Consider the following 18,536-nt stretch of genomic DNA (forward strand, 5'->3'; position numbering starts at 1 on the left):
ATTTGGGCCATCCTCCACTGCACTTCCAGGCCATAGCAGAGAGCTGGCCTGGAAGAGGGGCAACCAGGACAGAATCCAGCGCCCCGACCGGGACTAGAACCCGGTGTGCCGGCGCCACTAGGCGGAGGATTAGCCTGTTGAGCCACGGCGCCAGCCTAAAATACCTTTACATTTTGTAAATTAACATTATTTGTCTCCATTTCACTGCCTTCCTCATTCTGCATCATCACCTATCTGAATGTTTCAAATGAATTTAGTGTCCTATTTTTTTCTCCAAAAAGCAGCTAGTTGATTGGTTTTGAAAACTCATTGGGTCTTAATGAGATGCATTTTATCATGCAAATAATATTTAATAGCCATCATATATTCAATGGCCCCAGTCTTCAAATTTATTGCCAAAGAAATTCTTACCTTTGTTTTACTTTTATAATTCATAGTCCTTGCTTTTTCTTTGTTTAGATGCATTTTAGAACCTTTTCTAAACTGAACCTAGATTCATCACTAATTTATAGTGACAGCTCACCCTTTAGAATTCTGAATAATTCCATGCACCTCAGCAAATTTTGGAATTTTGCCCCGAGAAACACTGAGAAGTCTCCTTGACTAGCTTTGATTTTGGCCTAGGAGGCCATTGAAGCCCTTGTCAGAAAACTTTTAATTTTTTAAGAAATGTTTTCACTCAGTGTACAGTACTCTTGCCTTTTATGATAGACTCTGGAGAATACAGAAAAGTCTGTAATGCATAGGTACCCTTCTGAACTTTACTAAAAATTATTTCTGTAACCTTACCTTTCTTATGAGAAGGAGTGTGCATTACAGTGTATCTAATATACCACTGTATGTGTTCCCACATGTTCCCACACGAACTGACCTAGATATTCACATTTCTCTCTTTCTCAGAACAGTTTGGGATGCTTGCTAGAATTATGAACTTTAATTTTTTATTTTCTTTAATCTCCTAAATGTTTGTGGCCTGCTAAGATTAGAAGCAAGTCTCTGTGATTAAAAATAGCAGTTTCAAACCAAACTAAGTTATCTGATCCTCTCAAATAAAAGTCTGTAATTAGATGTCTGTCATGTGTATGAATACATAAGTATTCAGTCAAATTTATATATTCATAAATTCATATTCATATATTCATTCAAACATTGAATGCCAAATTATGATAAAATTACTTTATGCACTAGTGGTATTCCGATTTTGGATAGTAGACCACTTTCTTCAATTAAAGTCTTGGGAATTCAGATAAGAGTAAGATGGTTTGATTGAAGACAGTAATCTGAAATCCACCACTCCCTTGCATATCTATCTCTATGTAGCATAAGAAATATTGGTATTTAGAACACTGACAAAATTTTTGGTGTCACTTTTTTTTTTTTTTTTGACAAGCAGAGTGGATAGTGAGAGAGAGAGAAAGGTCTTCCTTTTTGCCGTTGGTTCACCCTCCAATGGCCGCTGCGGCCAGTGCATCTCGCTGATCCGAAGCCAGGAGCCAGGTGCTTCTCCTGGTCTCCCATGTGGGTTCAGGGCCCAAGGACTTGGGCCATCCTCCACTGCCTTCCCGGGCCATAGCAGAGAGCTGGCCTGGAAGAGGGGCAACTGGGATAGAATCCGGCGCCCCAACCGGGACTAGAACCTGGTGTGCCGGTGCCGCAAGGTGGAGGATTAGCCTGTTAAGCCACGGCGCCAGCCTGGTGTCACTTTTTAAAGAAAGTGTTAATTTATTTCATATGTATTACTCTGATAACTCAAAGGTTTGTGGTTTTGAAAATGTGACTAAAAGAATGTCAAGTAACATTAATTTGTGAATTTAGAATTAAAAGATCTGGTTTTATTATGGATTAATTTCTTAATAGAATGTACGTTTAGGAAGGTTTGAATCCACATATTAAATATGTTTTATTAACCTTAGAAACCTTTGGATAGTTTCATTAAAGAAGTATTATTAATATTCAGATACAGATTACTGGTGTACTTCTTTTATTGTTCACAGGTTGATGGACTTAATTCTCTTCATTCTGTAAAAGCCAGTGCTAACCGTTTCACAAAAACAAGTCAGGGCAGAAGTTGGAACACTGGGAATGGATCCCCTGATGCAATTTGTTTTTCAGTAGACAAACCTGGAATAGTTGTGGTTGGTTTCTCTGTCTATGGAGGAGGAGGAATTCATGAATATGAATTAGAGGTATTGGTTGATGATGTAAGTATTACTGTTACAGTGTTTAGCTGCTGTGGGGGCTGTATATCAGGACTTACTATCAAATTGTGGTGGGTTCTAACCTTCAAGGATGTAGCAGAACAATCACAGGTGGACAACATTAAAGAAATTGGAAGAGAGAGTAACCTGATTTAGTGCCATTGTGAATCACTCCTGCATCATATGGTTTGCTTTTTCAGAAAGGGAAAGAAATTTAAGGAAATTAAAGACCAAAAAGTACATAGCTAAGCTTCTGTTGCAAGTCTTGAGTAATTTGTTTTTTTGCATTTTATCCAAACAATGTTCAGATGAGTATTATTACCTCTATTAATGGTTAAGCAGCTTTGTCAAAGAGTACTGATAGATGATTCTTAGTAAAGACAGTATTGATTGATTGATTGATTTACCTGTATCTTTTTTTTTTTTTAATGCTTATATTCTCTAAATCATTTAAATTATCTGAGTTTCCACAAAGTTTTATAGATGGGACAGAAAGGTAGCATGTAAATAACTTCCGAATAAATAGCAACTTATGTATAACTTGATTCTTTTGACCAATTAATTTGAATTAATCCTCTATTTTGTTCCTTTTTTAAAAAAATATTTATTTATTTATTTGAAAGAAGGAGGTACAGAGAGGCAAAGAGAGAGGTCTTTCATCCAGTGTTTCACTCTCCAGATGGCCACAACCTCCAGAGATAGGCCCATCTGAAGGCAGGAACCTGGAGCTTCTTCTGAGTCTGCCGTGCGGGTGCAGAGGCCCAAAGACTTTGGCCATCTTCCACTGTTTTCCCAGGCCATAATGGAGAACTGGATTGGAAGTGGAGCAGCCAGGACTTGAACCAGCATCCGTATCAGATGCCAGCACTGCAGGCAGCAGCTTTACCTGCTGCGCCACATTGCAGGCTCCATCTTATTTGGTTCTGTAATTAGATCCTCACTCTGTTTATGAGGAAATGAGAACAGTTTAAGATAGCACGTAAGAAAAGTCCATTTAAGTTATAATCTTTGGAAATAGAGAATAAAATTTTTTTTGTTAATATGTGTGGAGAAATGAGATACTAATTACTAATTTTATATGTAGGAAATAAACTTTTTAAAAATAGTAATTATAAACCAAAATTGTTTATACAATGAAATTAAGAAACTTGTGAATTTTATTTTGTTGTTTTAAACAGAGTGAACATGCAGGAGATTCAACTCATTCCCACAGATGGACTTCACTAGAGTTAGTCAAAGGAACTTATACAACAGATGATTCACCCAGTGATATAGCTGAAATCAGACTTGACAAAGTTGTTCCTCTAAAGGTAATTTCAACCAAATGTTTCTGTTGTAAATAAGTAATTATGTAGTTAAAAAATAGTGAAGGATATTTCATTAATTTCTTTTGTTGGATATAGCTATTCCTAAGTTATCCTCTGTGTGTTGCTTCAGGTACTCGTGGGATACCTAATGTGTTCCTGATATTTAATGTTTTGTATACTATTTTTGCATAATATCTTTTAAAATCTGGTATAGTATAAAATACTGTTAGGTTTGGATTCAAGCATTAAGTTCAAGATACCTGTTCTTTTTTGTATGCATATTAGATGCTGACAAATCATCATTTAACCTCATAGAGAATTGTCTGTAGAGTGAAAAGAATAATACCTATATTGTAATGTTGTTGAGATACATTTGAACAGTAGAAATAAAGCATTTGCCTCAATGTCTAGCATAAAATAGAAACTTAATGAGTACTGGTCCTTATCTTTTCTTATTGTGCCAAAACTCATTTGAAAAACAAGTGATCTTAACAGTTAGTGTTGGGGCCAACACTGTGGCTCACTTGGTTAATCCTCAGCCTGTGGTGCTGGCATCCCATATGGCTGCCGGTTCTAGTCCCAGCTGCTCTTCTTCCAGTCCAGCTCTCTGCTGTGGCCTGGGAAGGCAGTGGAGGATGGCCCAAGTGCTTGGACCCCTGTACCCGCATGGGAGACCAGGAAGAAGCACCTGGCTCCTGGCTTCGGATAGGCACAGCGCCGGCCGTGGCAGCCGTTTGGGGCGTGAACCAACAGAAGGAAGACCTTTCTGTCTGTCTGTCTCTCTCATTGTGTATAACTCTACCTGTCAAAAAAAAAAAGTTAGTGTTAACTATTAAAATTATTGCTTTGTATAATTTTTAACAATAAATATATAGCAACATATATTGAAGTAATTATTAATGTTAAAGTAACATTAAAGTATTTCTTAATTCACTTGAAATAAATTTCATGAGAGCAGAATTTTCAATAAGGTAGGTTCATCAGAGATACCATTCAAAAGAGTTTGGATACTGAAAATCCAAAGAGCCTTCATTGTTGATTTTTTGTCATAGATTTATAAAAACATCAGTATCTGTAGCTCACATTAACAGTGTATATTACATCATATTTTGGACACTTATTTTCTTATGGATGTATTTCTCATGTCTGTTTATTTCTGTCTCTGGGTATAATAGGCTTATCATTACTTTTTCTTACATTTAGAATTATCTCAGGAAATGAACTGACTGAAGGAAAATACTAACTTGAGTATTTAAAATTCTTTATTATGGTTAATATTCATGGGATGTGCTTCAGAGCAGGAACTGAATAATCTGTTTATGTTCAAATCCTAGTTCTGTCACTTACCAGCTTTGTGACTTTGGGCAAGTGTTTATTTAATCTCTCTGTACCTCAGATTCCTCAACTATAAATTGGGGATAATGCTAGGATCTTTACCTATTGAGGTCATTTTAGTAATCACCTTAATTAAATCATGTACAGTACTTAGAACAATTTCTGTTACACAATAGGCATCTAATAAGTATTGGCTGTATGTCATATTTGATTCATTGAAAACTCATTCAGTAAAAATGTCTACAAACATGACAAGGAAGCTCAATATATGTGCTAAGTTTACTGCTAGATTTCTTTTAGTATATCTTGTATATATTATGAATAAATATGAACATGTTTTACATCTTTATCATGAAGGAAAATGTTAAATATGCTGTGCGCTTGAGGAACTATGGCAGCCGTACAGCCAACGGAGATGGAGGAATGACCACAGTTCAGTGCCCGGATGGTGTGACATTTACATTCAGCACATGCAGCCTGAGTAGTAATGGCACAAACCAAACCAGAGGACAGATTCCACAGATACTCTACTATAGGTAGGTGTGTGTATAGAGATGAGGGAAATACTTAAATAGTAGAACACATATAATTTACTACTAAAACTAAAAATGTTAAATGGACACTTATACATAAATTATACAGTGTATTTTGCTAGCATATACTTGTACTACTTCATATAAAGATGTCTCATTGTAGAATATCAATTCAGTGTTTAGTGTAAAGGTGAACACTTTAAAATGATTTTTTTCCATCATTTCCTTAATATCATCGAAATGTTTGTGTACTGGGTACATGTGTCTTTTTTTTTTTTTTTAAGATTTATTTTATTTATTTGAAAGTCAGAGTTACAGAGAGAGGTAGAGACAGAGAAAGAGGTCTTCTGTCCTCTGGTTCACTCCCTAGATAGCTGCAAGAGCCAGAGGTGCACCGATCCGAAGCCAGGAGCCAGGAGCTTCTTCCAGGTCTCTCACATGGGTGCAGGGGCCCAAGGACTTGGGCCATCTTCTGCTTTCCAAGGCCATAGCAGAGAGCTGGATTGGAAGAGAAACAGCCCAGACTCAAACCGGCACCCATATGGAATGCTGGTGCTTCAGGCCAGGGCTTTAACCTGCTGCACCACCGTGCTAGTCCCGGGTACATGTGGCTTTTGTTGTCCACCGTTTTAATGTAAATGGAAATCATTCATTTCTTCCTATAAAATACATTAAATTAATGATCAGATCTACTCTGCCTAGGTAGTGGTATTACCTGCATTCTGTTTTCCAGTCTACAGAATATTTTGGTGTCTATGTATCTTGTATCTACCCAATCTAAGCCCTTGGGGCTCTAGACTTTATAATTATGTTTTCCTTATTATAGATATTTTAGCAAAAGCTTTGCCTTATATAAACAGTGGGAAATAAAGAATAATAAAAACTTTTCAGTTAGGAAAAACTTTCAAATACATATTTCTAACTGGGTCTGATTTTTTTTTTAAGCTGTGTATCTGAAGGATTAAGCAGTAATGAGTCTCTCTGATGGCATTTGTATTCACCCTGAATTAGTATCAAGTCTCTAAAGTTTGAGGCTTACTGATTCCTGCATTTCACTCATAAACAATTTGCAGACGCTGTGATACTTCCTAGATAGTATAAAATAATTTCTCTATATAGAGATTTCCTTCATCCTTTCTCCAGGTGAAATAGTAGTAGTATAGGCAGTAAATATTACAAAGTTGCTGCTGAGATACAGAAGCATTCTGTTTTTTTTTTTTTCTACCCCATCACAAAAATCCTTTTCTATTACATAAGCATTAGAAGTAGTACATTTTTTCATTTCTCAAATCATATATTAAAAGCTATAGCGTAGAGGGCCAGTGCTGTGGCAAAATAGCTTAGTCCTCCGCCTGCGGCACCGGCTCCCATATGGGCACCAGTTCTGGTCCCCGCTGCTCCTCTTCCAGTCCAGCTCTCTGCTATGGTTTGGGAAAGCAGTGGAAGATGGCCGAAGCGCTTGGGCCCCTCCACCCATGTGGGAGGCCTGGAGGAAGCTCCTGGCTCCTGGCTCCTGGCTTTGGATTAGCTCAGCTTTGGCCGTTATGGCCATTTGGAGGGTGAACCAGTGGATGGAAGACCTTTCTGTCTCTCCCTCTCTGTCTGTAACTCTACCTCTCAAATAAATGAATAAAATCTTAAAAAAAAAAAAATAAACTATAGTATATACTAAGGAAGAGCCAAATATTTCAAAGAGATGATGAACCAGTAACGTTGTCTTCCATCTAAGCTTTATATTTTACAGAAAATAAAATGTTTTAGGAGTTTTACTGTTTCCCAACAAGCTTTAATACCCTTCATTTTAAATAAATACACAAATAAATAATAAGAAACAGCACCTTCCATCCAAGCTTTTTATCTTATTCAAAGTAGAGTGTGTTAGGAGTTTTACTGTTTCCCAAGCAATCCTTCAGTACCCTTTGCTTTAAATTTGAAAATGTAAATAAAGTCCCTTAGCTTTAAATACCATCTTTCTCTGATGACTCCCAAGTTTGTATGCTGGCCTTTGTGACTCCGAGCCCTAGACAGAATGTCCAGGTCCCTCCTTGATATCCTCACCTGGGTAACACTAACAGTGATGATGAATGTTAACATGTTAACTGCCTTGTGCAGGCAGTGCTCTCTGTGCTCTGCCCGTGTTATCTCAGCGACCCCACGAAGTAGGCACTTTTCCTACCCCTACTTTACAGATAAAGGAACCAGTGCCTAAACAACTTGCCCAGAGTCGTATTTCTTAGTGAATTATGGTACAGGGGCTCCTAGGCAGGATATCAGATACCAGGTAACATACCTTTAAGCCCTATCCACATGTCTGCCCTTTTCAACAATGCTTTATGTGATTGATTAATAGACATCTTAGATAAATACCTTCATATTACTTCTGTCCTCAGGTAGAGCTGAACACCGAAAAGCTTTTCGTGCTGTCACTCTTTCATCAGTAAAACCTAGCAACTATGCTTATAAACTGTACTAAATCTGACCTTTTCTATTGCTGTCAAAATTAACAGTCTAGACCAAGCCACCACTGTCTCCATATGGAAAACTGTAATGTCGACTAAGCAAGTCTCCCTCCTTTTGCTGCTACCCTTGCGGGTCGCTATCCACAGCACAGCCAGAGTGACTTCATAAAAATATAATCATACCAAGTTCTTCCCTTGCTCAAAACCCAGTGGCTTCCCATGCCCAGGAAGCCCTCCATTCAGCAATGATTCAGAAGACAGGGCAGTGGGCCAGCGCCGCAGCTCAATAGGCTAATCCTCCTCCTAGCAGCTCCGGCACACGGGGTTCTAGTCCCGGTCGGGGCGCTGGATTCTGTCCCGGTTGCCCCTCTTCCAGGCCAGCTCTCTGCTATGGCCCGGGAGTGCAGAGGAGGATGGTCCAAATGCTTGGGCCCTGCACCCCATGGGAGACCAGGAGAAGCACCTGGCTCCTGCCTTCGGATCAGTGCGGTGCGCCGGCCGCAAGAGCGCCAGCCGTGGCAGCCATTGGAGGGTGAACCAACGGCAAAGGAAGACCTTTCTTTCTCTCTCTCTGTCCACTCTGCCTGTCAAATTAAAAAAAAAAAAAAAAGAAGAAGAAGAAGAAGAAGACAGGGCAGCGGGAACAGAGGACCCATAACCATATCCATAAAAACTCCAGTCTGAATACAGGCTGGCCTCTCAGTTCTCTTCTGTGATGACTGCCTGGTCTGTCAGGGGTATTTCGTTAAACTTGGATAGCATACTTACTGCTTAAAGGCAAACAAAAAACCAGTATAAAATGTGGAAAATTACCATGGCTCATGAACCTCCCATGATCTGACTCCTGTTTCCCTTTCCCCACTGTCGCCCTTTACTCCTCCTTTCACCCTTGTCCTACTTTGTCTTCATCTGTTCCCTTAACTCAAGTATCTATTTACTTTGCCCCGACACTTTTCCCTTAGCATGGGTCTGTTTTTTCTTTTTTTTTTTTTTTCATTGTTTTTAAAGCGTAATTCAGGTCTTTTTTAAATACCAGTTCCTCAGAGAGGAACTTTACAATAACACCCATTACTTTGTGCTGTGTGCTGGTTTTTTTTTTTTCATGAAAGTTCTTAATTACTTCCTGAAATTATATAATTACCCATTTAAATTTTTAAACAAATTAGCTTTTTTGAACCATAAATTCAATGAGAACAACTTATCTATATATTACTCCTAGCATTACTCATGATTGTAAAATAATCTCATATCACCATGTTACAGGAGTGAATTTGATGGAGATTTGCAATCCCAGCTTCTGAGTAAAGCCAATGAGGAAGATAAAAACTGTAGCCGAGCTCTCTCTGTGGTAAGCACTGTTGTTCGAGCTGCCAAGGATCTCTTGCACAGAGCTCTTGCTGTTGATGGTAAGACTTTTTTTTGTTAGTTACAATTTTTTATTCCCTACATATGCAGAGTTGCTGAAGAGAAGCTGTCTTAAAGAATCCCAAAGTGTTTTGTTCAGTTTAGATCTGCACATAGATTAATTTTAAATTAGTCATACTATAATTCAGAATTGCTTAAAATGTTCACAGCAGTTATCTAATAATTTTATTTCCTTAATTAATCCAATATGAGGAACATTCTTATCTTGGTTCATCCAGAGGTCTAAACTACCCTGTACCCCTCAGCTTTACTTAGTAGTTCTTCCAGTGGAAATTCTCTAGGTTGTATTCTCATCTCTGCTCCCAGTGTCATAGTTCAGGCTGCCATGGTGCAAGTGCATTTCCTCTTTGTCATCAATGGATAATATCTTAATCATTTCACTGTCACCTTTCTCCTATTTTCCATCTAGTTCTTTAATCATCCTCTACACTGGCAGCAGAGTTATCATTGTAAAACATGCACCATTGCTTTCACTCCCTTACTGTTATCTATAGCATTCATTGCTAAGCCTTCTCGCACATCTTTTTTCAAAGAGGTTTTGGCTAAGCTAGGAATCAAATTCTCAGCCTATTGTGATTCAACAGTAGATCTAGAAACCAATATTTGTGAGAATAATTGGCCTATAATATAAAGATCTTCACAATCTACTAAATTTATTTTTGTAGCACCATAACATGGGTAAGTGACTAATGTGTCCATCAGCAAAATGCTTTCCTTGAAAAAATAGTATAGCTTAATGACCATCAAACTGTTTTTGAGTGGTTTAATATGTTCAGACATTATTCTTAGTGTTTTACACATATTAGCTCATTATTCATAAAATCTAGGGGGGGAATATTGTTATTATCCTGTTTTACAATTAAGTAATTTTTCTTACGTCACTTAGGTAGCCATGTTTGATGCTAGAGTAGTAGTTTAAAATCATGGCACTGGGGCTGGTGCTGTGGTGCAACAGATTAAGCTGTGGCTTGCCGTGCTGGCATCCTATATCAGAGTGCTGATTCCAAGTGCTGGCTCCTCTGTGTCCAATCGAGCTCTCTGTGAATGCACCTGGGTAAACAACAGAGGATTCCCCAAGTTCTTGGGTTCCTATCTTCCACATTGGAGACCCAGATGGAATTCCAGGCTCCTGGTTGTAACCTGACCATTTGGTAAATGAATCACCACATACAAGATCTCTTTCTGTCTGGCTCTCTGTCTGGCTCTCTCCTTTCTGTCACTCTTTCAAAGTAAATCTTTAAAAAAAAAAAAAAATTCATGGCTTTGCTACCCCATGTTCTATTCTTGATACTATCATTTTATAAGTATAAACACTTAATACACATTAAGTATTATTGAGAGGGATACTTATGGATTGTGTTCTTTGGTTTCCTCTTCTAAAAACGAGGGATTAATAAAAGTACCTTAGTGTGAGGATTAGTTAAGGTAACACATGTAAATAAAGCCCTTAGCATAGTACCAAGTCTTTTATATACACTCAACTATAATTTTACTCAAGAGAACAAAATATAGATTTAGAATAGCATGTATACACTTCAGTGAAACCACTTTCTAACTATAATTTTAATGCATTTTTTAGCTGATGACATTCCAGAACTGCTTAGCTCTTCCAGTCTGTTTTCCATGCTGCTTCCCCTTATTATAGCCTACATAGGACCAGTAGCTGCTGCTATTCCCAAGGTGTGTAATTTAATTCTATAACTTTGGTGGTTTTTTAAATCTTTATATTTTTTAACTTTTCTTTAAAGATATTATAATCCTTGAGGCACCTGGGTTTCTGAAAATAAACAGACATGTTTATTCTTAGTATTATTTACTAATTACAAAGCTTTCTAGTTACCCATACATTTGAAGAATTTGGGAGTGGGAAATATATTTTAGAAATTTGACATATAAGCACAAATTAAATTAACAGATTTCTTAAGTTTATGAGTTGATACCAAGTCCTCTTCATCTTAAATCACATTACTGTAAAATGATAAGAGTGTTTTAAATAATGAGATATTAATGGCATGGAAGAAATCACAAACTACTGATTCTTTTGCATAATTATTTAGTAAAGTCTAATTCACTAAAATCACCAAAAGGCAAAATTGTTTAAAATTACAAAGTTATTTTCATATAACATCTAAGATTAAAAGGTTAGTAGAAACTGTAGATGTGTTATTAGTAACAGTAACCGGCAATTATAGCAGTTCATTTTAAATCCACATGCACACTTCTTTTCTCATTTAGTCATTTTTATTTGCATACACTAGGTGGCTGTAGAAGTCTTTGGCCTTGTCCAACAGTTGCTTCCCTCCGTCGCCATTTTGAATCAGAAGTATGCACCCCCTGCATTCAATCCTAATCAGTCCACGGATAGCACCACTGGAAACCAACCTGAACAAGGCCTCTCTGCTGGTACAACCTCTAATCATTATGCCGTCATAGAGAGTGAGCACCCGTATAAACCTGCCTGTGTGATGCACTACAAGGTACACACCTGTCCTTAGTGAGAACTTAAACTTAAAGCTTGGTTTGAGGCTCTGTAATGATTTGAATAGCACGTTGCCTGTGTTCAGTAGTGTAACTTCTCTTATGATACTTACATTTAGAAAATTAGCAAGTATTTAAGTTCTGTTGGATATAAGACAATTTTTTACCTTAAATAGTATGAAATTTTATCAGTTGGAAAGGGTTGTTCTCAAATCTTTTTACAAGTACAGCATATTATATCATGCCCAACTTTAGAATAATGTGATAGTAGTGTATATAAGCATTAAAGGTTTTAAATCATGTTTTTTGAGTTGACATTATTTGTACCACAGCTTGAGCTCTGAAAATTTATATACTCAGTGTAGAATTTAAAGTACTGATTGAGTATTCTTAATCTGAAAATCAGAAATCCAAAATGCTCTGAAATCTAAAACTTTTTGAACTGACATGATGCTCAGAAGGTTTCTGAAATATTCCAGGTTGCAAAAAAATTTGAAATCTTAAACTTCCAGTCCCAAACATTTCAGGTAGGGGATATTCAGCTATGCATAATAGAAATATATGTACATATGTACATATGCATTTGCTATATATTTAAAGCCTTCATAAATTTAATGTTATGGAGCATTCAAAATCCTTATTCCTTAGTCTTTAAATTGTGTCGTATAAAGGAAGCAAGAAAAGCAACAATCATCCAAATCATCAATATAATTATAAATTTATATTTTTGTGCTTGTAAAATGTACAGCATTTGATTGTTGAAAATAAATGTATAAAAGCAGAAGAGTTAGTCCAGAGTACCCCATCTATCCATCATCCCAGATCAGTAGTCTTCAGTCCTTAATCAAACCTATTTCAATTGTTTCCCATCCACTTGTGTTTTAAAGCACATTCATAATATTTCCTTATATGTATGTTTAAAATATAAGGACCCTTAAAAATAACCATATCATCTCACTGAAAAATAGCAGACAATTCCTTAATGATATTAAATTGTCCTGCAAAATTTTTTAGGTTTTAATTTGAATCCAGATGACATTGTAATTGGTTATATCTTTTAATTCCCTTTTAATCTTTTTTTAAATTTGTTTTAGGGGTAAGCGCTGTGGCGTAGCAGGTTAAACTGCCACCTGCAGTGCCAGCATCCTATATGGGTGCTGATTTGAGTCCCAACTGCTCCTCTTCTGATCCAGCTCTCTGCTATGGCCTGGGAAAGCAGTAGAAGATGGCCCAAGTTCTTGAGCCCCTGCACCCGCATGGGAGACCTGGAAGAAGCTCCTTGCTTTAGATCGGCACAGCTCCTGCCACTGCAGCCAATTGGGGAGTAAACCAGCAGATGGAAGACCTCTCTCTCTCTGCCTCTCCTTCTCTCTCTGTGTAACTCTGACTTTCAAGTAAATAAGTCTTTTAACAAAAAAAAAAAATTTTTTTAAAGAGATTTATTTTATTTATTTAAAAGGCAGAGTTACAGAGAGGCTGAGGCCAAGAGATCCACTGGTTCACTCCCCAGATGGCTGCAACGGCCAGAGCTGAGCTGATCCGAAACCAGGAGCCAGGAGCTTCCTCCAGGTCTCCGACAAGGATGCGGAGGTTTAAGGACCTGGGCTGTGTTCTGATTTTCCAGGCCGTAGCAGAGAGCTGGATCACAAGTGGAGCAGCAGGGACTCAAATCGGTGCCCATATGTGATGCCTGCATTGCCTACTATGCCAAAGCACTGACCCCCAGTCCCTTTTAATCCTAAGTATATAGACCCCCTTCCATCTCTATCTTTTTTTTTTATTTAATTTAATTTTTATGTTTGAGAGGCAGAGCCACAGAGAGAGGGAGGTAGGGGCAGGGGGAGAGAGATCTTCCATCCACTGGCTGACTCCCCAAATGGCCACAATGGAGGTGGACTGATCCAAAGCCATGAGCCTTCTCTGGGTCTCCCACATGGTACAGGGGTCCAAGTACTTGGTCCATCCTCCACTGCTTTCCCAGGCATATCAGCAGGGAGCTGAATCAGAAGTGGAGCAGCTGGAACTCAAACTGGCACCCCTATGGACGCCAGCATTGCAGGTGGAGGCTTTACCCACTGTGCCACAACATTGATCCCTGTTTTTGTGAATTTTATTTATTGTAGAAACTACATCTTTTTGTTACATGGAAGCCTCTTCAGCTGACTTGCTGAGTCCTTCAGACATGCTCATTGTAATCATCACTAGCTTCCCTGCCTTCTGCCTGCTAAGATGTTCCAAATTGCATAATTTATATTGTATAAATACAGGAAATATATTGATAAAATAGCAGATTTGTTAAGACACTGGCTAACATGGCAAGCTGAAGAGCAAGGGAGGCCAGTAGCAGCTCAATCCAGGAAGTTTGGAGCCTCAGAGTGAGAGACAGGCTGGTGATACATCTCAAGTCCTAAAAAAACCCAAGTGCCAGTGCTGAAAGTCCCTGAGTCCAAAGGCCAAAGAATCTGGAATCTGGTGTGCAAGGGCAGTAGCAACAGCAGAAAACTCACCCACTCCAGGAGAAAGGACCAGAGACCAAGCGGCAGTGTTTCTCTCTTCCTTTCTGCTTAGCACAGGCCCCTGCCTGATTGGATGTTTCCGCTTATATACAGCTTGAGATTTCCCAACTCACTTTTTTGACCTACACACCAGTCTTCTCTGGAAACACCTTTGCAGACACTCGCAGTGGAATGCTTTCCCAGTTCTCTGGACATCCCTCAATCCTGCCAATTTGACACCCAAAAATGAACGATCAAACTTACCTTACACATTTCCTGCTTCAGATGTAGAACCAGCTGTTGTTTCAGAACATTCTGGTTCCTTTTACACGCACACACACGCACACACATTTTATAGGTATGTTTATACACAGGTAAATAGATTTTTGTATATGTGTAATATTTTTTAAAGATTGATTTGTATATTTGAAAGGCAGGGTTACAGAGAGGTAGAGGCAGAGAAAGAGAGAGAAGTCTTTCATCCACTGGTTCACTCCCCAGATGGCTGCAACGGCCAGAGCTGTGCTGATCTGAAGCCAGGAGCCAGGAATGTCTTTAGGGTCTCACATGTGGATGCAGGGGCTCAAGAACTTGGGCCATCTTCTACTGCTTTCCCAGGCCGTAGCAGAGAACTGGATTGGAAGTAGAGCAGCCAGAACTCAAACCGGAAACCATATGGGATTCCGGCACTACAGGCGGCAGCTTTACAGGCTACTCCATAGTGCTGGCCCCTATATGTGTAATTTTTTAAAAAGTAAAATACCTTGTGAGTTTGTATTGTTGATAATAATTCACAATAATGACCACAGAAAGACCTGAATCTGCTTTTTTATACATCTAGAACCCTTGTTCTCAATGATACTGTGAATATGAAAATTAGGAAGTAATTTAATTATTCATTTGCTCTGTGTGTGTGTGTGTGCATATGTATTTGTGTTTTGTCCTTTGAGTTATATCCCAACAATGATCAATATTCAAAGTACTCATCAGCTACTGTGTTTAAAATTAAGCTGAAATGATTCTTTTTTGTGTGGTTATGCACTAAGCAGATATCATTTGCTTTATTTACTTAAGATTTTTGAACTTTATTTTTAAATTTAAATTTTGTTTCATAATTAAATAACTGTTCTGTACAATGTCACACCTATAAAACAAGTCAAGCTTTTATATTTGTCCCCATCACTCTGTTCCCTGCTTCTCTGACATAGGTAGCTTTTTTCATTTAAATTTGATAGTTTATCCTTCCTTTGTTTCATTTATTAAAAGTATTGACACACACATATACTGATGCAGAAGGGTGTGTGTTTGTATTCATGACCATTTGCCTGTTGACCTCAGGTGACATTCCCAGAATGTGTCAGGTGGATGACAATCGAATTTGACCCTCAGTGTGGTACTGCGCAGTCAGAAGATGTTCTCCGTTTGTTGATTCCTGTCAGAACTGTCCAGAATTCAGGATATGGACCAAAATTGACATCTGTTCATGAAAATCTTAATTCATGGATAGAGTTAAAGAAATTTTCAGGATCCTCTGGGTGGCCTACTATGGTTTTAGTGTTGCCAGGTGAGTATTTCTCTTACGTTTTATGTGATAAACATATGCATTTATGGGTATTTAGTAAGAATGCATCATTTAAAATGTCTCTAAACTATGTAAAGGCATTTATTAAAGGAATAATAAAGACACGGGAAGAATAAATGATACACGTGGGCAAGGGATCATAGTATGATCCAAGTTTTGGAGTGGAGGGTGATTTGATGATTTTGTAAAAGATTAGTTTGACCAAACCAGAGTTCTAACGTTGAGGAGTGAGTGTCTGTGTAGTTTTGGTAAGTTGTAAAAACTATTGTATAGTCAGTTGTGTTTTGTATTTTTGTTAAGATTGATTTTATTTATTTGAAACTTAGGGGGAGACAGAGATTTCCATCCACTGGTTCACTCCCTAAATGGCCAGGGCTGGATGGATCCAAAGCCATGAGCTTCTTCCGGATCTCCTATGTGGGTGCAGGGGCCCAAGCATTTGGGCCATCTTCTGCTGTTTTCCCAGGCTTATTAGCAGGGAAACTGGACTGGAAGTGGAGCAGCCAGCGCTCAAACTGGTGCCTATATAGGTTGTGGCTTTACCCACTACACCACAGTGCTGGCCCCCAGTCTGTTGTAGTTTTAACCAATAATTAATCCTTTCAACGAAAAGCTAGTTTGGATTCAGAAATTTTTCCTTCTACTCTCAAGTGCTTTGTTTGTTGGTTTGTGAAGAGATAAAACATGGCCAAATGCCAGGATAAAGGGTGTCTACCTTGAAACAAGATCATCTCAGTTAATTGACAGATAATTAAAAAATGAAAAATGCCTATGTCATTTAAAGGTAGAATATTTGATTAAGGAGGGAAAAATTGATCATAAAGAAATAACACACTTGCAGTGCTTCCAGTGTCCTATGTGTTGTTTTTCTCACAGTTTGATCAAGCAGATACAGGAGCTGCCCCCAGAAGAGTCAGTTTAGGCTTTTTTGGTGTCTGATTCATATTGTGGCACATCTTGAGATGGGTGGGGAAATTTTAATTAAATTGTTTTGGGTTTTAACTTGATTGCGGCCTTTTTTTCCTTCTTCTTAAGGAAACGAGGCCCTTTTCTCATTAGAGACTGCATCTGATTATGTGAAAGATGACAAAGCGTCTTTTTATGGTTTTAAGTGTTTTGCAATTGGATATGAATTTAGCCCTGGACCTGATGAGGTAAGAGTAAGTTATCTTGTCATTCCTATTAAGGAAGAGGGTATATTTAAGGGCTGCTGTTGATGTAAATTGTATTATTATCTCTATTTATGAAATCAGGAATTTATCTTGAGCTAAAGAGGGTATAACTTTAAATATTTAATACTTTAGTTATGTGCCGTGGTCTGTTTTTGCTAGTTTCAATGCACAAAGAGAATGGATTTTTGCATCAGAACACAACCATTGAAGTAAAATCATGCTTGCCTTGATCCTGTGTGGGTTGCTGTACCATCTGAACAAATAGTAGACACTAATGTCACAGAGGGACTAAGTTACTACCATGTTTTCTAAATGTTGTAAATCATGTTCTTTCAAAGTAACTAATGATGGTTATTTTGTCAATGAACCTGTAAACCTAAACATTATAACCAGCATGAGGCATACTACTAAATCTTGTACTCTCAATTGAACCATTAGCTACACATACATATTTCTTATGTCCAAAGTAATGGTTGAATTCTGTTGATAATGCATATTATCTCCCAAACGTATTTTAAAGCAGCAAATTTTATGTAATCCTACAGGGAGTCATTCAGCTCGAAAAAGAATTAGCCAATCTGGGTGGGGTTTGCGCAGCAGCTTTAATGAAAAAGGATCTAGCACTTCCAATTGGTGAGTCTGGTCATGTACTTGGGTATTTGTTGATAATGTTTTTTAATTTTAAGAGTACTCATAAAATGCTGTTTCAGAACATCTAAAAATACATTCGCAAAACAAATTGCAGCTCCGGCCGTTGCGGCCAACTGGGGATTGAACCATTGGATGGAAGACCTCTCTCTCTTTCTCTCTCTGCCTCTCCTCTCTCTGTGTAACTCTGACTTTCAAATAAATAAATCATAAAAAAAAAAAAATAGACTCAGCATAATAAGTGTCCTCCCTTTTTTTTGCCGAAAATGTGTATACACAAAATTAAAAAGGTACAAAATATAATATCTTTTGCAAATCACTTCATAGATGCTTATTGAGAATTGTAGAGTATATTCACATGTAAGATACTTTGCATTTTAAACTTTAAACCACTGGTATTTACCCAATCTGGAATGGTAGAATGATAAAAGTGGCATAATAGTAGCAAACAACTATAAAATTCAACTAAATGCTAATGTTTTATTATATATTGTATTTGTATAACAGGCAATGAATTAGAAGAAGATCTTGAAATTCTTGAGGAGGCTGCATTACAGGTATGGTCCTTAACATAGGGATAAACTTTGTTCTAATGTAAAAGCAGTATTTTTCATTCAGATTAGCCTCCTTATTTTTCTTTAACATAAGACTTTATCTTTTCATTGAGAGTTATAGAGACAAATAATTAATAACTGTTTCCCTTGATATGAGAGGCCCAACTGAGTGTTTGCTGTACTCTGTGGTGGGTAGTAACTAGAATTAGACAAAAATCCAATGGGAGAAAGAAGAGCAACCAAGTGCCAAGAATGAGGGGAATGCTTATCAACATTTCAAAGATGGACAGAACAAGGGAAAGAAGCTATGTAAAGTGTGGAGAAGGCTTTGCAGACCTGTGGACATTCAA

General features: G+C 37.8%; 1 protein-coding gene across 6 annotated transcripts in view; it reads left to right on the forward strand.

Moving 5' to 3' along the window:
- MYCBP2 (MYC binding protein 2) overlaps positions 1–18,536 on the forward strand; it is a 301,875-nt gene that overhangs the window by 152,924 nt on the left and 130,415 nt on the right. For all 6 annotated transcript variants that reach the window (XM_062194062.1, XM_062194063.1, XM_062194064.1 and 3 more), the window contains 10 exons: positions 1,995–2,201; positions 3,377–3,508; positions 5,198–5,376; positions 9,096–9,238; positions 10,837–10,937; positions 11,516–11,734; positions 15,569–15,794; positions 16,848–16,966; positions 17,530–17,617; positions 18,140–18,189. In XM_062194062.1, the coding sequence (XP_062050046.1) occupies positions 1,995–2,201; positions 3,377–3,508; positions 5,198–5,376; positions 9,096–9,238; positions 10,837–10,937; positions 11,516–11,734; positions 15,569–15,794; positions 16,848–16,966; positions 17,530–17,617; positions 18,140–18,189 (1,464 nt within the window). The remainder of the gene's footprint in view (positions 1–1,994; positions 2,202–3,376; positions 3,509–5,197; positions 5,377–9,095; positions 9,239–10,836; positions 10,938–11,515; positions 11,735–15,568; positions 15,795–16,847; positions 16,967–17,529; positions 17,618–18,139; positions 18,190–18,536) is intronic.

This window comes from Lepus europaeus, chromosome 6 (assembly GCF_033115175.1).
Source record: "Lepus europaeus isolate LE1 chromosome 6, mLepTim1.pri, whole genome shotgun sequence".
NCBI classification, from domain to species: Eukaryota; Metazoa; Chordata; class Mammalia; order Lagomorpha; family Leporidae; genus Lepus; species Lepus europaeus.